The following is a 15,517-nucleotide window of genomic DNA, read 5'->3' as shown; positions in this document are numbered from 1 at the left end:
GGCTAGGGGTCAAATTGGAGCTGTAGTTGCCGGCCTACACCACAGCCACAGCAACGCCTAGAGCCACGTCTGCAACCTACACCACACCTCATGGCAACATTGGATCCTTAGACCACTGAGCGAGGCCAGGGATTGAACCTGCGTCCTCATGGATGCCAGCTAGATTTGATTCTGCTGAGCTATAATGGGAACTCCTAGAAATAGCTTATTTTATTGCTTTTTAGGGCTGCACCTGTGGCACATGGATGTTCCCACGCTAGGGACCGAATTAGAGCTACATCCACTGGCCTACACCACAGCCACAGCAATGTGGGATCTGAGCTCCATCTGCAACCCACACCGCAGCTCACGTCAACGCCATATCCTTAACCCGCTGAGTGAGGCCAGGGATCGAACCTGCAACCTCACGGATCCTAAACATTAACCACTGAGCCACGAAGGGAACTCCAGAAATAGCTTATTTTAAAGGAAGAAAACCACGAAGGCCCTGTTTACTGTTTTTTAGCAGAATGTGGTAGCGTGCAAAGGCATGCTGGAAGAGGTGCAGAAAGTAAGGACAGCTACTTAGAGAGGACACAGTGGGACATTGAGGGAAGCACGGCTGCACCGGTCAATAATTTTTAGACAACTTAGTTCAAAGATCCTTTTGCTAGAGCTGGGGAAAACAAACAGAGAAACAAACGAGCCTGATTATCCCAACACGGTGAACGTTTGTGACTTTTGCAGTTATCACTATCCCAACAGTTCTCTTGCATTTAGTCCAACCCCAGTTCTCTCTCCTGTGCAGAAAGCAGTTGCTGCCAAGGCACGTAAAATGCCCTCCTCCTGGCCGTCATTATGTCTGGAGCCAACAGCTCCAGTCTGACCCCGGGATTCTTCATCTTGAGTGGTGTCCCTGGGCTGGAAGCCGCACACGTCTGGCTCTCCCTGCCATTCTGCTTCATGTACGTCGTTGCTGTCGGGGGCAACTGTGGGCTCCTCTACCTCATCGGCCACGAGGAGGCCCTGCACCGGCCCATGTACTACTTTCTGGCCCTGCTCTCCTTCACCGATGCCACCCTCTGCACCACCACGGTACCCAATATGCTGTGCATATTCTGGTTCAACCTCAAGGAGATAGACTTCAATGCCTGCCTGGCTCAGATGTTTTTTGTGCACATGTTGACGGGGATGGAGTCCGGGGTGCTCATGCTCATGGCCCTGGACCGCTACGTGGCCATCTGCTACCCCTTACGCTATGCCACCATCCTCACCAGCCCTGTCATCACCAAGGCTGGTCTTGCCACGTTCCTGAGGGGTGTGATGCTCATCGTCCCTTTCACTTTCCTTACCAAGCGCCTGCCCTATTGTCGTGGCAACTCCATTCCCCACACTTACTGTGACCACATGGCCGTGGCCAAGGTCTCCTGTGGCAATGTCAAGGTCAATGCTGTCTACGGTCTCTTCGCAGCACTCCTGATTGGGGGCTTCGATATCTTCTGTATTTCAGGGTCTTATACTATGATATTGCGGGCGGTGGTGAGCCTGTCTTCGGCGGATGCTCGGCACAAAGCCTTCAGCACCTGTACATCTCACATCTGTGCTATTGTCATTACATATGTTCCAGCCTTATTCACCATTTTTACTCACCGTTTTGGGGAAAAAAGCATTCCTCACCATGTCCATATCATAATCGCTAATCTCTATTTGATGTTACCTCCTATGCTGAACCCCATTGTTTATGGAGTCAAGACCAAGCAGATCCGGGAAGAAGTCATCAAGCTACTTTTTAAGGAGAAAGATATCTCAGCTATGAAATAGATTAAGGTGTGACTATGTAAACGCAAGAAAAGACAAAAATGGTTTAGACAGAGTCTTGAGTATAGATTGCAGAAAGCAATATTCATTGAATATCTGCTATCATGTTAATTGAATTTGGGGTTGAACTCATCGATGATTGAAATTAATTAAATAAATAAATAACATGCCTTCTGGATTTGAAGATTTTTTTTCCTTAAAAGGAATCCCACAGTAATTTCAAAGCTGTTGTAAATGATTGTGTTACTTAGAATCCTAATGTGTTTTGCATATTGAACAAATCTCAAATGGGATGGACCCACACAAAATAAAAAGTTCCTGATACTCTGTTAGGGGTTCACCTGTCTTAGAGGAAATCTATAGAAAGAGAAAACTATAAGAGTCTGTTTCATAAAGTTCTCATGTGTTCTAGTGACTTCATTTATCTCAGTTATGCTTGTCACTGCATAATTTGTGTAGAGCTTCGTTCTGTTACATAAAATATCTCATATTTACCTAAGTTGTACTGAATTTCTGCTATTAGGGAGAATGATATTCATATATTTGAGTCAATATGCTCTAAATGAAAAATAGGATAAACAAGGGAATAGAGCCACAACACCATAGAATAAATTATTTCTTAGGGATAACTCTAGGAGGTTTTGAAGCAGACCTGGAACAAGTCTTTGAAATAATTGCGGAGTCTCAGTAGAAAACATAGGAGACGGACCAGCAAAGTCTACAAACACTGGAGTTGGACTGGCTCTACAGACTTTTGTTCAGCTGAGATGCCACAGCAGAAAATCTTCTAAATTTTGACTCCAAGGTGAAGCTGACCTCTCAAAGAAAGTTTCCACCATTATGTCATTCACAAGCATTGATTGGCCTTGTTTCCTACAACCAGGCCCTGTCCACATGCAGCAAAAGGGGGAAAGCTAAGAAGCTGCATTTGGATCATTGCTGGGCCTTTCGACCCGAAGATACATGGTATACTGATTTCCATGACCCATATCCTTCCGTACACTAAGGAAGTCTAGTTCTGTATGAAAACCTTCTGAGGTTAATAAGTTTTATTGTCAGTCCAAACCATACGTCATTACTGGGAACTGTGAACGGCACATATTTAAATCAGCATTGAAAGTAGGAGTTCCCGTCGTGGCTCAGTGGTTAACAAATCCGACTAGGAACCATGAGGTTAAGGGTTGGATACCTGGACTCGCTCAGTGGCTTAACGATCCGGCATTGCCGTGAGCTGTGGTGTGGGTCGCAAACCCTGCTCGGATCCTGCATTGCTGTGGCTGTGGTGTAGGCCGGCAGCTGCAGCTCCCATCAGACCCCTAGCCTGGAAACCTCCGCATGCCACGGGAGCAGCCCTAGAAAAGACAAAAAAAGACCAAAAAAAAATCATCATTGAACATAATAAGAAAACTATGCTATATCTCTGCTAGAAACTTTGCACATTGTGACATGTAATACAGAGGATTTTTAAAATTAGATTACCCTAAAAATGCTAGTGTAAGTGTTAGGATATTTTACTACATGGAGTATTTTGAGGATTTACAGCCAGGGTAGTAATGAAAACAGAAACAAGAGCGTAGGGTTTCCCCGACACTCCAGACACACGGAAATACTGACTTAAATACGTTTCTGAAATTATAGAAAGTAAAACGAAAAGCAAAAAAGAAGTCAAGACTTGAGAAAAAAGGGAGATCACGGAGGCAAGCAGAAGGTGAGATGCCACAGCCTATAAAAAACTTTACTTGAATGACTTCAGTGTTTGGAATCTATTGCCCAGGTTTAAAAGTTGGGTAACATGAAGCCTAGAATCTGGAACCACTCTCTTGTCTTTGGGAACTCAAATAGCTCTGCTCACGAGCCCAGACAGAAAAATAAATAAATGTTAGTACTCTGATAGTCTGAGAAGCATTAATGCAACACATATCACTACAGATGGAGCCGGAAAGATAGACACCTACAAAGACTTTTCCAGCAGTGATCTTCCTCCCTGCTTCCCATTATTTTATCCCTATGGCAGTAGGAGTCCTCAACGCACATTCCGGCGTTTCATGCATCTCTCTTGATTCTTTAACCCACACAGATAAATGTACACACCTACTTTCCACAGACTGGGGACAACTGCAAATATAGAAAACATTTAGATCAGAAGTATGTATTGAAAAGGAGAAGAAATAGGTAAGTGCATATGTTAATAAATTGAGTCCATTCGTCTTCACTAATAAGTACCGCAGGCGGGGTATGGGGAGGGTAAACATTGATGGAAATAACTTCTGGGGATTATGTACATTTAACGCCAGGGTGGTGACTAACCCCTCAAGAAAGAGAGAGACACTGATCCAACCTGGCTAAAACCGACAGGAGTGCAGGAGACTGTATAGCATTCTGCCCTCCATGGCTAAATAGGACAAGGATAAGAGTGAAGCAGCACAGATGTGAATATTCCATGTTTGAGAAGAGATGGGTCTGCCTCTGGTTGGAAATGAACACAGAGGGAAAGCAATACCCCCACAGACAATCACAATTGTGTTGAGCCTACAGTAAGGTTCTGATAAAGAGAGAAGAAGTAGCCTGCAGGACAATGAAAACCTTATTGCAGGTATAGAAAATATTTACTGGAGTTCCCGTCGTGGCGCAGTGGTTAACGAATTCAACTAGGAACCATGAGGTTGTGGGTTCGGTCCCTGCCCTTGCTCAGTGGGTTGATGATCCGGCGTTGCCGTGAGCTGTGGTGTAGGTTGCAGACGCGGCTCGGATCCTGCGTTGCTGTGGCTCTGGCGTAGGCCAGTGGCTGCGGCTCCGATTCGACCCCTAGCCTGGGAACCTCCATATGCCGCGGGACCGGCCCAAGAAATAGCAACAACAACAAAAAAGACAAAAGACAAAAAAAAAAGGAAATGTTTACTGATAGATTGACAAGACTGCTTATTAAGTTTTCAAAAATGGGCTAATTCCATATAATCCATGAAGAAGGAGGGAAAAAATCATATAACAGAGATAGCAGATGGCCAGATTAGAGAACGCAGTGATAAAGTAACAGCTTGGTATCAAACAATGATAAATGAGTAAAGGAAAGTTTAATTAGGAAATATAGAAAAAGTAAAAATTAAAATTATGATTAAGGAGCAAATAAAATAATTTAGAAAACTAATGTATCTCACACAAAGAAAAAAGCACTTCAAGAGACACATTGCAATAGATAGTTGCACATATTTGATTTACAATAATGATTAAAACCTAAATTCGGTTGAGATATAAACAAGAAATAGCAGGTTACAAGTAAGGAAAAGAAAAGATAAGAAAAGAATGGTAAAAGAGGAACAAGAGGGAAGGGGGAGAGAGAGAAGGGAAGGAAAGGAGAGACGATGAACAAGAAATGTAGATTTATGTGCTGCAACGCCCAACTTCGGAAGAGAGTCAATTTTGTTCTGATTTTTTTAAATGGCAACAGTCGTATTTAAAATTATCCATGCTGCTCTGGGAAGCATTACTTGGTTCGTTTTCATTCCTAAATAATAATCTGATTTGTGAATCCACAGCAATTCATGCGTATATTCTTGAGGGCTTTGGGGGGGTAAACTCCTATGACTAAGACTACTGTGAACATTCTTGTTTGTATCTTTTGAAGCAAATATTTGTGCACTTCTTTAGTTCACTACGGAAGAGCTGAATTTCTGGATCCTGTGGTATCCACTTTCGGTATATAGGATCTACTGGGTTCCAAGGTGAACTTTAAACTTCATCAATGGAGTGAGATTTCTAGGTATTCTACATTGTTCCCAATATTTTGTATTATCAGAGCTGTGGCACCGCCTTAGGATTTTATTTGTTTGTTTATTTATTTACTTAGGTCTTTTTAGAGCTGTGCCCTTTGGCATATGGAGGTTCCCAGGCTAGGGGTAGAGCCAGAGGTACCGCTGTTGGTCTATGCCACAGCCACAGCAACACTGGATCCTTAACCCACTGAGCAGCCAGGGATCAAACCCACATCCTCATGGATACTAGTCTGGTTCATTAACCACTGAGCCACAGTGGGAACTCATTAGCGTTGTAATTTGCATTTTCCTAATGATAAAGAAGATGGAATTCATGGTCATAAATTCCTGGCTATTGAATATTTTTTAGTGAGGGGAGCAGGTGGCACCTAAAGACATTTGCCTATCTATCTTTAGATTTTATTTTCATTATTAGCATATAGGGGTTTATTTATTTATTTATTTATTTATGTCTTTTTGCCATTTCTTGGGCCACTCCCTCGGCATATGGAGTTTCCCAAGCCAGGGGTCGAATTGGAGCCATAGCCGCTGGCCTACGCCAGAGCTACAGCAGCTCGGGATCCGAGCGAGTCTGCAACCTACACCACAGCTCACGGCAACGCCAGATCCTTCACCCACTGAGCAAGGCCAGGGATTGAACCCCCAACCTCGTGACTGAGAGTCGGATTCGTTAACCACTGAGCCACGATGGAAACTCCATATAGGGTTTTTTTTTAAATATTTTTTAGACGTCTTTTTGTCAGTTACATATGTTGGCATGTATTTTCTTCTAATCTGTTGTTTCCATTTTTATCATAAAATGTTGTATTTTGAGGAACAAAATTCCTTAATTTTATTGTAGTTCACTTTTCTGCTTTTATTTTTTTATTATACCAAAAAATTTTTTCCAGGAACATTTCTGTAAATATTTCCTGTGAACTTAAAACAGATATTCCTCTATGAAATAGAGGCAGAAGAACTGGTAGGAAAAATAGAATGTGTGTGGACTCAAGCGTAAAAGAAATTTTGAAAAAAAAAATCATACCAATTTGTCAACATAAAAACAAGGAAACAGTTTTAAAAATTACACATTCTTAGATTTTGTGTCATTTTTAAGAAAAGTTTTAGGGTGTAAAACTCTCAAGTGCACAAATACATATTACTGCCTAAGAATATTGTTTTATCATTCTAATTACAAACTACCATACAGCTTATTTTGGTTGTGTATAACACGAGTCAGGGGAAAAGTTTATTTTTTGCATGTGAGTATCCAGTTGATTTTGCACCATTTATTGTAAAACATTCTTTCTCCACTTAGCAGTACTAATCTGGAGAATATTCCGTGTTCACACATGTGTAAATTACTTTCTAGGACACTCCTTCTGCTCAAAGGGTTTATTTTGTTCCAGGTCTACATCATATTAATTATGATAATTTTAGAATGAACCTCAATATTCAGTAGATAAAGTAATCCGTGTATGATTTTTCTCTTCAAAAAGCAATATGACAATGTGCAGACCTAAAAAACCCCAAAATACAAAAATGCAAAGCCCACACTTCACCTTTATCAACCAAAGAATAACTAAATTGTGGTATTTTCCTACAGTTGTGTATTCTGCAGCCCTTACTCTGTTCATTTGCTTTTATTGCTCTAAAAGTATTGTGCAGGCTATTGGTGCCATGTTGTTTTTCAAAGTAAATTAGGTTAGCAGCATTTTATTTTAATGTTTATTTTTCCCAAATTTATTGAGGTATACTTGACTAATAAAATTGTATATATTTAAAGTATAAATAAACATGGTGATTTCATATAATATATATAATGTGATTTTTTTTTTTTTTTGCTTTTTTAGGACCACACCTGTGGCATATAGAAGTTCCCAGGCCTGGTGTCCAATTGGAGCCACAGCTGCCAGTCTAGAAAGGCCAGCTCCTGAACCCACTGAATGAGGCGAGGGGTCGAATCCACATCTTCATGGATGCTATTACTAGTGGTAACAGTCAGGCTCATTACCACTGAGCCACAACAGGAATTTCCAATGGGAATATGTTTTTGGTGCCATATCCAAAATATCAATGGCAAGGTCAACGTTGAGGAGCATTTCCTATTATCTTCTAGGAGTCGTACCTCATTTACCTAATAGTAAGCCTAGTTTCGGTTATACGACGTGAAAAAAAAAAAAAGCCTGTCTAGTTTCCTCTCATCACTTGGATCTCTTGTCCACTCCTTTCTTTTTCAGTCCACCCATAAACACAGAAGAATCGTGGTTACAAGACATCACGCCATGTGCTGTCACCCCCTCCCGGCTAATGTGCGTAGTAACTCCTACGTGGATGAACAGACCTTGTTTAAACTTTCACACCTGCGTCATTTATATCATAAGAATATAAGAAACTGTAACATATGCATAATACATGTAACCATGTACACTTGCTTAATATAGTTTTTAATTAGTAAAACAGACTAAACAAAACAAAATAAAAAAGTCTTTAAATGCATAGATATATATATATATGTATATATATATATTTTTTTTTTTTAGAGGGCCACACTGGAGGCATATGGAGGTTCCCTGCTAGGGGTCAAATCGGAGCTATAGCCTCTGGCCTACACCACAGCCACAGCAAAGCCAGATCTGAGCAGCATCTGTGACCTACACCACAGCTCACGGCAACACTGGATCCTAAACCCACTGAACAAGGCCAGGGATCGAACCTGTGTCCTCATGCTTCCTAGTCAGATTTGTTTCTGCTGAGCCATGATGGGAACTCCTAAATGCATATATTGACATTCAAAAATTTCCTACCTTCAGAAATTGCCTAGTAGAGCCTAGGACTTCCTAAGACTTGAAGCACATCTGCCACCTGCCAGTTTGCTATTCATTTTATATAAATGTAATTTTACCTAATACTATCAATATTGTAACAGCATATTTCAAGAGGAAATTTTGCCTCTAAGCTTTTCATTTATTGTAGCTATCTGCTCTGGAATGAAGCTACACTTCACCAAATTTCTAATAATTGAGACAGCCCTGGGCACATGCTTAGAGTTTCTTTTTGTTTTGTGACTTTGGAAAGTGGGTTCATTCACCGCCAATGAAAAGCCTCAGTGTGCTGGGTTTCTGCGCCTTGTTGCTGCCTGTTCTAGAAGAAAGATGTACCATTATGCCAGATCACTCCCTGTTTCAACCTCCATTAGCTCTGCACTCCCTTTTACAAATCCAAGTATGATATTTCATCCAGTCTCTGTTTCCTTAGATTGGATAAAGGTCTATCTGCTAAATGGAATTACAGCTTTAAAGAGTTTCCTCTGTTTCTGGTGAGGAAGAGGGAGCAGGAATGAAAAGCAATGCATTTAAGAGATCAATATTTCGTGTGAACTGAGCCACTTACAATCTAATATTAGTTCATTTGGGTTGTGAGGAAACCTGTTTCAATACAAGCTGATTTTTTAAATTATTCTGATAAACATGTGTTTCATTTGCTCCCATAGCCAAGAACAAGATTTTTCAAGCAAGTAACAGTATTATGATGTCTGGAATATCCTACCAACAGCCTGAGAAGATTCATGTTATAATGTATTTTTTTAAATTTTTATTTATTTTTTTGTCTTTTTGCCTTTTCTAGGGCCGTTCCCGTAGCACATGGAGATTCCCAGGCCAGGGGTCTAATCAGAGCTGTGGCTGCCGGCCTACACCACAGCTCACAGCAACGCTGGATCCTTAACCCACTGAGCAAGGCCGGGGATCAAACCCGCACCCTCATGGTTCCTAGTCGGATTCGTTAACCACCGAGCCACAACAAGAACTCCATGTTACAATGTATTTAAATACTTAGAATGAATTTCTGTTTTTCAAAACAAGTAGGAAAGCCTCTGTAATCAGTTCTTCAATTAAATATTCATGCCTATAATTATTGATTTCCTACATTTAGTACAAATGAAACTATCAATATAAGAGAAATTGCTCATAGATAGTAATTATGTCTACTACACTTAAATTGTAAGTTTTCATGACCAACACTAAAGAGAAAAATAAACCCATCCTCAAAAAGTAAATTTTACCTTAAGAATTGAAATAACAGAACTATTTTCTTATTCTAATGATAGGAAGAGTGCAGTATCTCAATGAAACATAATGTGCCTTATTACTGAAAACAGATTTTAATGAGCCTCTAGCCCAGAACATTCTAGAATTGTTCACTCAACATATGTGAGAAAGCTTTGAGCCTCATACATGCCATGTAGCTAAAGCTATGACAAAAGCTATGAGGCTAGGTAGAAGTGAAGCTCATTGGGAAGTCAGATACAATCCCAGGTTTATATTTCAGTGAATAACAGACACACCTCATATGTCCCATCAGAGAAAAGATGTTAAAATTTAAAGGTTATTATTGGGGTTCCCCTCTCCCTCCTCAACTACATTCTAAATATAGATCTAGTTTCAACAAAACTAAATGGACCTCCTCTCTCATCAGAGACCTATGGAGTATCCGTCTGTGCAGCTCCAAAACAAATGTTCTCTCTTTGCTTGGAAAATCCCCAGAGAAACCACCAACCAATACAGTTCAGTGATTCTGAGCAAGATGAATCATACGTAGAGTCATAAAGACATCTGGCATTATAGTGAGTTTGGGTGATTCAGAAGAAAAAAAGAAATACACGCTGCCCAGCTGCTACTAAATATGAAAGATTTAAATCCGAGGGTGGTTGAATGAGGAAGATTGGATTATCTCCGTCTTTAGACTTCTGACACCAAAGGGATTTGCAAACTGCCATGAAGAGAGAGCAGAAGTGGGGGAAAAGATTTAAATGTAGTTTGGGCCCTGGAGGAAGACGACTACACGATGCTGATATGACAAAGACCAACGATCATATTACAGCCAAGGATGTTTCTCTACAATAATAGAAACCTTCTCTGCGCTCCATAGATGGAGGAGTCTTCCTTAGGAAATGGTAAGACTTTTGCTGAAGTACATATTGTGAAGCAAAGGGAATTACAGCCATCATCTTGTAATAAATTTTAATGTATAATTATCTGCAGAGATACTGAATCCCTACGCTGTACACCTGAATATAGTATTGCAAATCAATTATACTTCAATTTAAAAAAAGAGAGCTGGAAGGAATTCCAGTAACCACGTAGCCCAACTTCCTGACAGCATTCCTGATACATGTCCTTCTCCCTTTGCTTGAATATATCTGATGACAGTGATCTTGTTATCTTTCTAGATATTTCCATCTGCATAAAGGAACACATGCAACCCAAATCTGCTTCCCTATAACTTTCCCTGTTCACCATATGTATGCCTTTAGGGTGAATAAATATAATACAAAGGCAGTTATTTGCATCTATTCCATGGATACGTCCCAAATCTAAATATCTTCTATTTATTTTTAAAAAAATTTTTAGCACTCCAGACATCTCGAAACCATGTTTTTCTTCCTCTAGAAGCATGCTTCTTTTTCAGTATGCTATTTTGTTAAGGTATTTATGCAAAGCAAGAAGATCAACCAAAAAAGCTTTTCAAAATCATTTGTTCACTCAAAATTTTCTGCGCCAATCACTATTTTAAGTGTAAGAGACAACATAGCCATGAATAAAATAGGCAGAACTGCCTGTGCATTTAGAGTTTACCTTCTGCTGAGGGGTTGCAGGCAGCACCAACCGCTGTACTGGAGGGACAAGCTGGTAAAGGGAGATGTTACGCCGCGAATGGCAGGGCTCTGAGGGTTGCATTTTCAACTGGAAGGTTAAAAAAACTTCACGTTGAGGTGGACCCTGAGTAAAGAGCTAAGCTTTTTGAACACACATGCCATGAATGTATTGCCTGGGGAAGAACTTAAGAGGCAGTGAAAATGCCTTGAATTTTGCATCTTTGTTGAGTGTGAGACCCCTTCAGTAGGTATAGATGGACTGAGGGAGTCAGAGGAATAGGAGACACATTCAGAGATTTAAAAGCCTCCTAATTGCATGGGGGGTTTTACACAAATATAAGGATATTGGCTTTTGATCTGAGTCAGATGTCTAAGGAGATGGTTGGACGTGGATTTACGCACATGTATTTTATAAAGCAAAATAATGGTACTCATACTAACAATAATTGTGATAGTATTTTGCTGATACTGTTCCAGTTGTGGTAAAAAAAAAATCCCCACGTTTACTCTTCTTAATGCTAAAAGATTTTACAGTTGAGAAAATTGCTTTTAAAAGTCTGCCATTCTGGGAGTCCCCATCATGGCTCACGGTTAGCAAACATGACTAGCATCCGTGAGGATGTAGGTTCGATCCTTGGCCTTACTCAGTGGGTTAAGGATCCAGCATTGCCATAAGCTGTGGGGTAGGTCACAGATGTGGCTCGGATCCTGTGTTGCTGTGACTGTGGTGTAGGCTGGAAGCTACAGTTCTGATTTGACCCCTAGCCTGGGTACCTCCATATGCTGTGGGTGTGGCCCGAAAAATGCAAAAAAAAAAAAAAAAGGTCTGCCATTCTAGTCCTTTAGGCTTTCTAGAAAAATTTGCTTTTATCTTGATTTATATATGGATATTATGTATACAGCATCATTTAAAATTTTTTCCATAAGTTAGAGTAATGGTCCAAATAGTCCTGCAGAGACCCCTAGGCTAGATCTCACAAAATGAGAGAGAAAGAGCAATTTGAGCAGCACTGCTTTTCTCTACTAATCTTTAAGTGTTCAGTGATGTGTGTACTTGTGTCTTTCTAACTACTAATAAACTCACTCCAGCTGACCTTGTCTTGGGTCTTGGTGTCTGTTCACTTAGTAGAACTTCTACTCTTTATTTTTTTTGTTGTTGTTGTTTTTGTTTTTGTTTTTGTTTTTTTTTTCTTTTTTGCCATTTCTTGGGCCGCTCCCACGGCATATGAAGGTTCCCAGGCTACGGGTTTAATCAGAGCTGTAGCCACCGGCCTATGCCAGAGCCACAGCAACGTGGGATCCGAGCCACATCTGCTACCTACACCACAGCTCACTGCAACACGAGATCCTTAACCCACTGAGCAAGGCCAGGGATCGAACCTGCAACCTCATGGTTCCTAGTTGGATTCGTTAACCACTGAGCCACAATGGGAACTCAAAACTTCTACTCTTTCTGTGGAAGGCCGCATTGCTATAGTTTCTAAAAGGGATGGGGCTCGGTTAATCTTACTAAGCGATTCATTCTGAATAAAAGTTGCAAAATACACACACAAAATTAGAACTCTGGAAAAATCTGTACTATGGAGAAGATTAAAATGTAACAAAATTACATAAAATAATTTTAACATGAAATAACATATACAATATAATGCTGTGGGAAAATGAATAACTCAGGTGAATGATTTTTAAAGATAAGTAAAGAATGTTGAAAAGTATTAGTGAAAATTTTTTTCTTAAAAAAATTAAAAAGGGGCATTCTCCTCGTGGTGCAGTGGAAACGAATCTGACTAGGAACCATGAGGTTGCAGGTTCAATCCCCGGCCTCCCTCAGTGGGTTAAGGATCTCTCATTGCCGTGGGCTATGGTGTGGTTTGCAAATGTGGCTTGGATCTGGCATTGTTGTGGCTATGGTGTAGGCTGGCAACTGTAGCTCCGATTGGACCCCTAGCCTGGGAACCTCCATGTGCCATGGGTGCCGCTCTAAGAAAAAAAAAAATTAAAAAGAGATCTTAAAGTTTTTAAAATTTTAATCAAAAACCTTCAGGCTAGATCCATGTCCCTGAACATAGAAGAAAAATAGAAAGCTGACTGTTCCCAAAACAAAAAAAAAATTACTTATAAATTATAAATTATAAATTATATTCCACCAATATAATTCTTCATAGTTACTTGAGAGCAGGAAATAATATACTAAAAGAAGACATAAAAATATGATCATTCATACATATATACGCCCTGCTTATCTACATAAAGATTTGAGAGAATCAATAGACACCATGAGAACTAATTAGAGCTTAACTATGCAATTGGATAATATAAACTAAAATCTTTCATTGTTATCAAGAAGAAACAATTGCAGATATAGTGCAAATGCCTCTGGCTGTGCTTTGTAAGCTGTGACTCATTATGTAACTTTTGGTTTTTCAAATATTATGTCCGGGATTATTCTGACTTGGAAAATCCAGATTTATAGAAAGTCTAAACTCATAATGTATGTATACGATAATCGGATGCTCACGTAATTTGATGAAAACCCAGTGGCACAAAGGAAAGACCATCTTGGAAGGAGGGAAATTATATGAATGAAGAAGAATATCATTATTAAAACAGGGTCCATCATTTGGAACTAGGTCAACAGGACAAAAGCAAGGACAGGCAAACAGCCAGGGACTATGAGCAGGTAGATACAGAAAGAGTCTAGAGTATAAAACCAAGCAAGACCAGGTCGTTGTCATTATGTCTGAACTATGTTTTCATTCTTTTGATTCAGTTACAGACTTGGGACCACTCGTTAGGATTCAATAACATAGTCTGGGTACCTGGATACCAAAAGATGTTTTCCCCTAAATTTATTTTTGTGTTGTGAAAAATCCTCATTCATCTTTTGCTCTGACCGGAAGCAGTCTCACTGTTATCTTCCTGTACAGGACATCTTTATTGACCCTGAAATTGACCCTGAAAATAACATGCTTTGCAGTTGACCACCATGCATGGAGCCAACAGCTCCAGCCTGACACCAACACACTTCATCCTCAGTGGGATTCCTGGGCTGGAAGCAGCACACGTCTGGATCTCCCTGCCGTTCTGCTTCATGTACCTCATTGCTGTCACAGGGAACTGTGGGCTCATGTACATCGTCAGCCACGAGGAGGCTCTGCATCGGCCCATGTTCTACTTCCTCGCCTTGCTATCCCTCATAGACGTCAGTGGCTGCACTTCCTTTGTCCCCAGTACGTTGTGTATCTTCTGGCTCCACCTCAAGGAGATTGACTTTAACGCCTGCCTCGTGCAGATGTTTTTCATCCACATGCTGACAGGCATGGAGTCTGGCGTGCTCATGCTTATGGCTCTGGATCGCTACGTGGCCATTTGCTACCCTCTACGCTATGCCACCATCCTCACCAACACCACCATTGCCAGGGCTGGGCTGGCCACCCTCACACGAAGTGTGTTGCTCATGACGCCATTCACTTTCCTGATCAAGCGGCTTCCCTACTTCAGGGGCAATCTCGTTCAACACACCTACTGTGACCATATGTCTCTGGCCAAGTTATCTTGCGGCAACATCAAGATTAATGCTGTCTATGGTCTCATAGCTGCCCTACTGATAGGAGGGTTTGATATGTTCTGTATTTCCCTGTCTTACACCATGATTGTTCGTGCTGTAATAAATCTGGCATCTGCGGATGCCCGACACAAAGCTTTTAGCACCTGTACCTCCCACATTTGTGCTATTGTCATCACCTATGTCCCAGCCTTCTTCAATTTCTTCACTCACCGCTTTGGGGGACGCAGCATCCCTCACCACGTCCACATTTTAATAGCCAACCTCTACCTGTTGCTGCCTCCCACCTTGAATCCAATTGTCTATGGAGTGAAGACCAAGCAGATCCGTGAGGGGGTCATCAAACTGTTTACTAGACAGAAAGATGCTTTCCGTGGGAGGTGAATCTCTGATAGGGAATTCTGCATGTAGCCTAAAGACAGAGACAACTATAGGCAGGAAGAAAATAAATGCACAGTTCAGCAGCCATGATGTCATGATGTCAGAAGAAATACCTAACAATGCTCTGCTGTCATATTTAGGAAAAAATTCCAAAATTGTTAATCTGAGACTTCTAACTTAATGGAAAAATAAACTAGACAGGAAACAATTCCATTTCCCAAAGAGAGTTTAACTTTATTTTTTACTTTTTTATGGCTTCTCCCTAGCATATGGAAGGTCTTGGGCCAGGGATCGAAGGCAAGACAGAGCTTTTACCTGAACCCCTGAAGTCAGATTCTTAACCAACTATGCCACAGTGAGAACTTCTCC

At 40.7% G+C, this 15,517-nt stretch overlaps 2 protein-coding genes across 2 annotated transcripts; both read left to right on the top strand.

Moving 5' to 3' along the window:
* The first annotated feature begins 837 nt into the window (after positions 1-837).
* LOC125111642 (olfactory receptor 52N2-like) lies at positions 838-1,800 on the top strand. Its single transcript, XM_047753659.1, has one exon. It carries the CDS (start codon positions 838-840, stop codon positions 1,798-1,800), a length of 963 nt encoding a protein of 320 aa, XP_047609615.1.
* Positions 1,801-14,188: 12,388 nt separating this feature from the next.
* Positions 14,189-15,151, top strand: LOC125111376 (olfactory receptor 52N2-like). Its single transcript, XM_047753319.1, has one exon. It carries the CDS (start codon positions 14,189-14,191, stop codon positions 15,149-15,151), a length of 963 nt encoding a protein of 320 aa, XP_047609275.1.
* The last annotated feature ends 366 nt before the right edge of the window (positions 15,152-15,517 follow it).

Source organism: Phacochoerus africanus, chromosome 11 (assembly GCF_016906955.1).
Source record: "Phacochoerus africanus isolate WHEZ1 chromosome 11, ROS_Pafr_v1, whole genome shotgun sequence".
NCBI lineage: Eukaryota > Metazoa > Chordata > Mammalia > Artiodactyla > Suidae > Phacochoerus > Phacochoerus africanus.
This window is presented reverse-complemented; position numbering and strand designations above follow the sequence as displayed.

Excerpts from the sequence above, each read along its gene's own strand:
- LOC125111376 (XM_047753319.1), top strand. The coding sequence starts at position 14,189 with ATGCATGGAGCCAACAGCTCCAGCCTGACACCAACACACTTCATCCTC.
- LOC125111642 (XM_047753659.1), top strand. The coding sequence starts at position 838 with ATGTCTGGAGCCAACAGCTCCAGTCTGACCCCGGGATTCTTCATCTTG.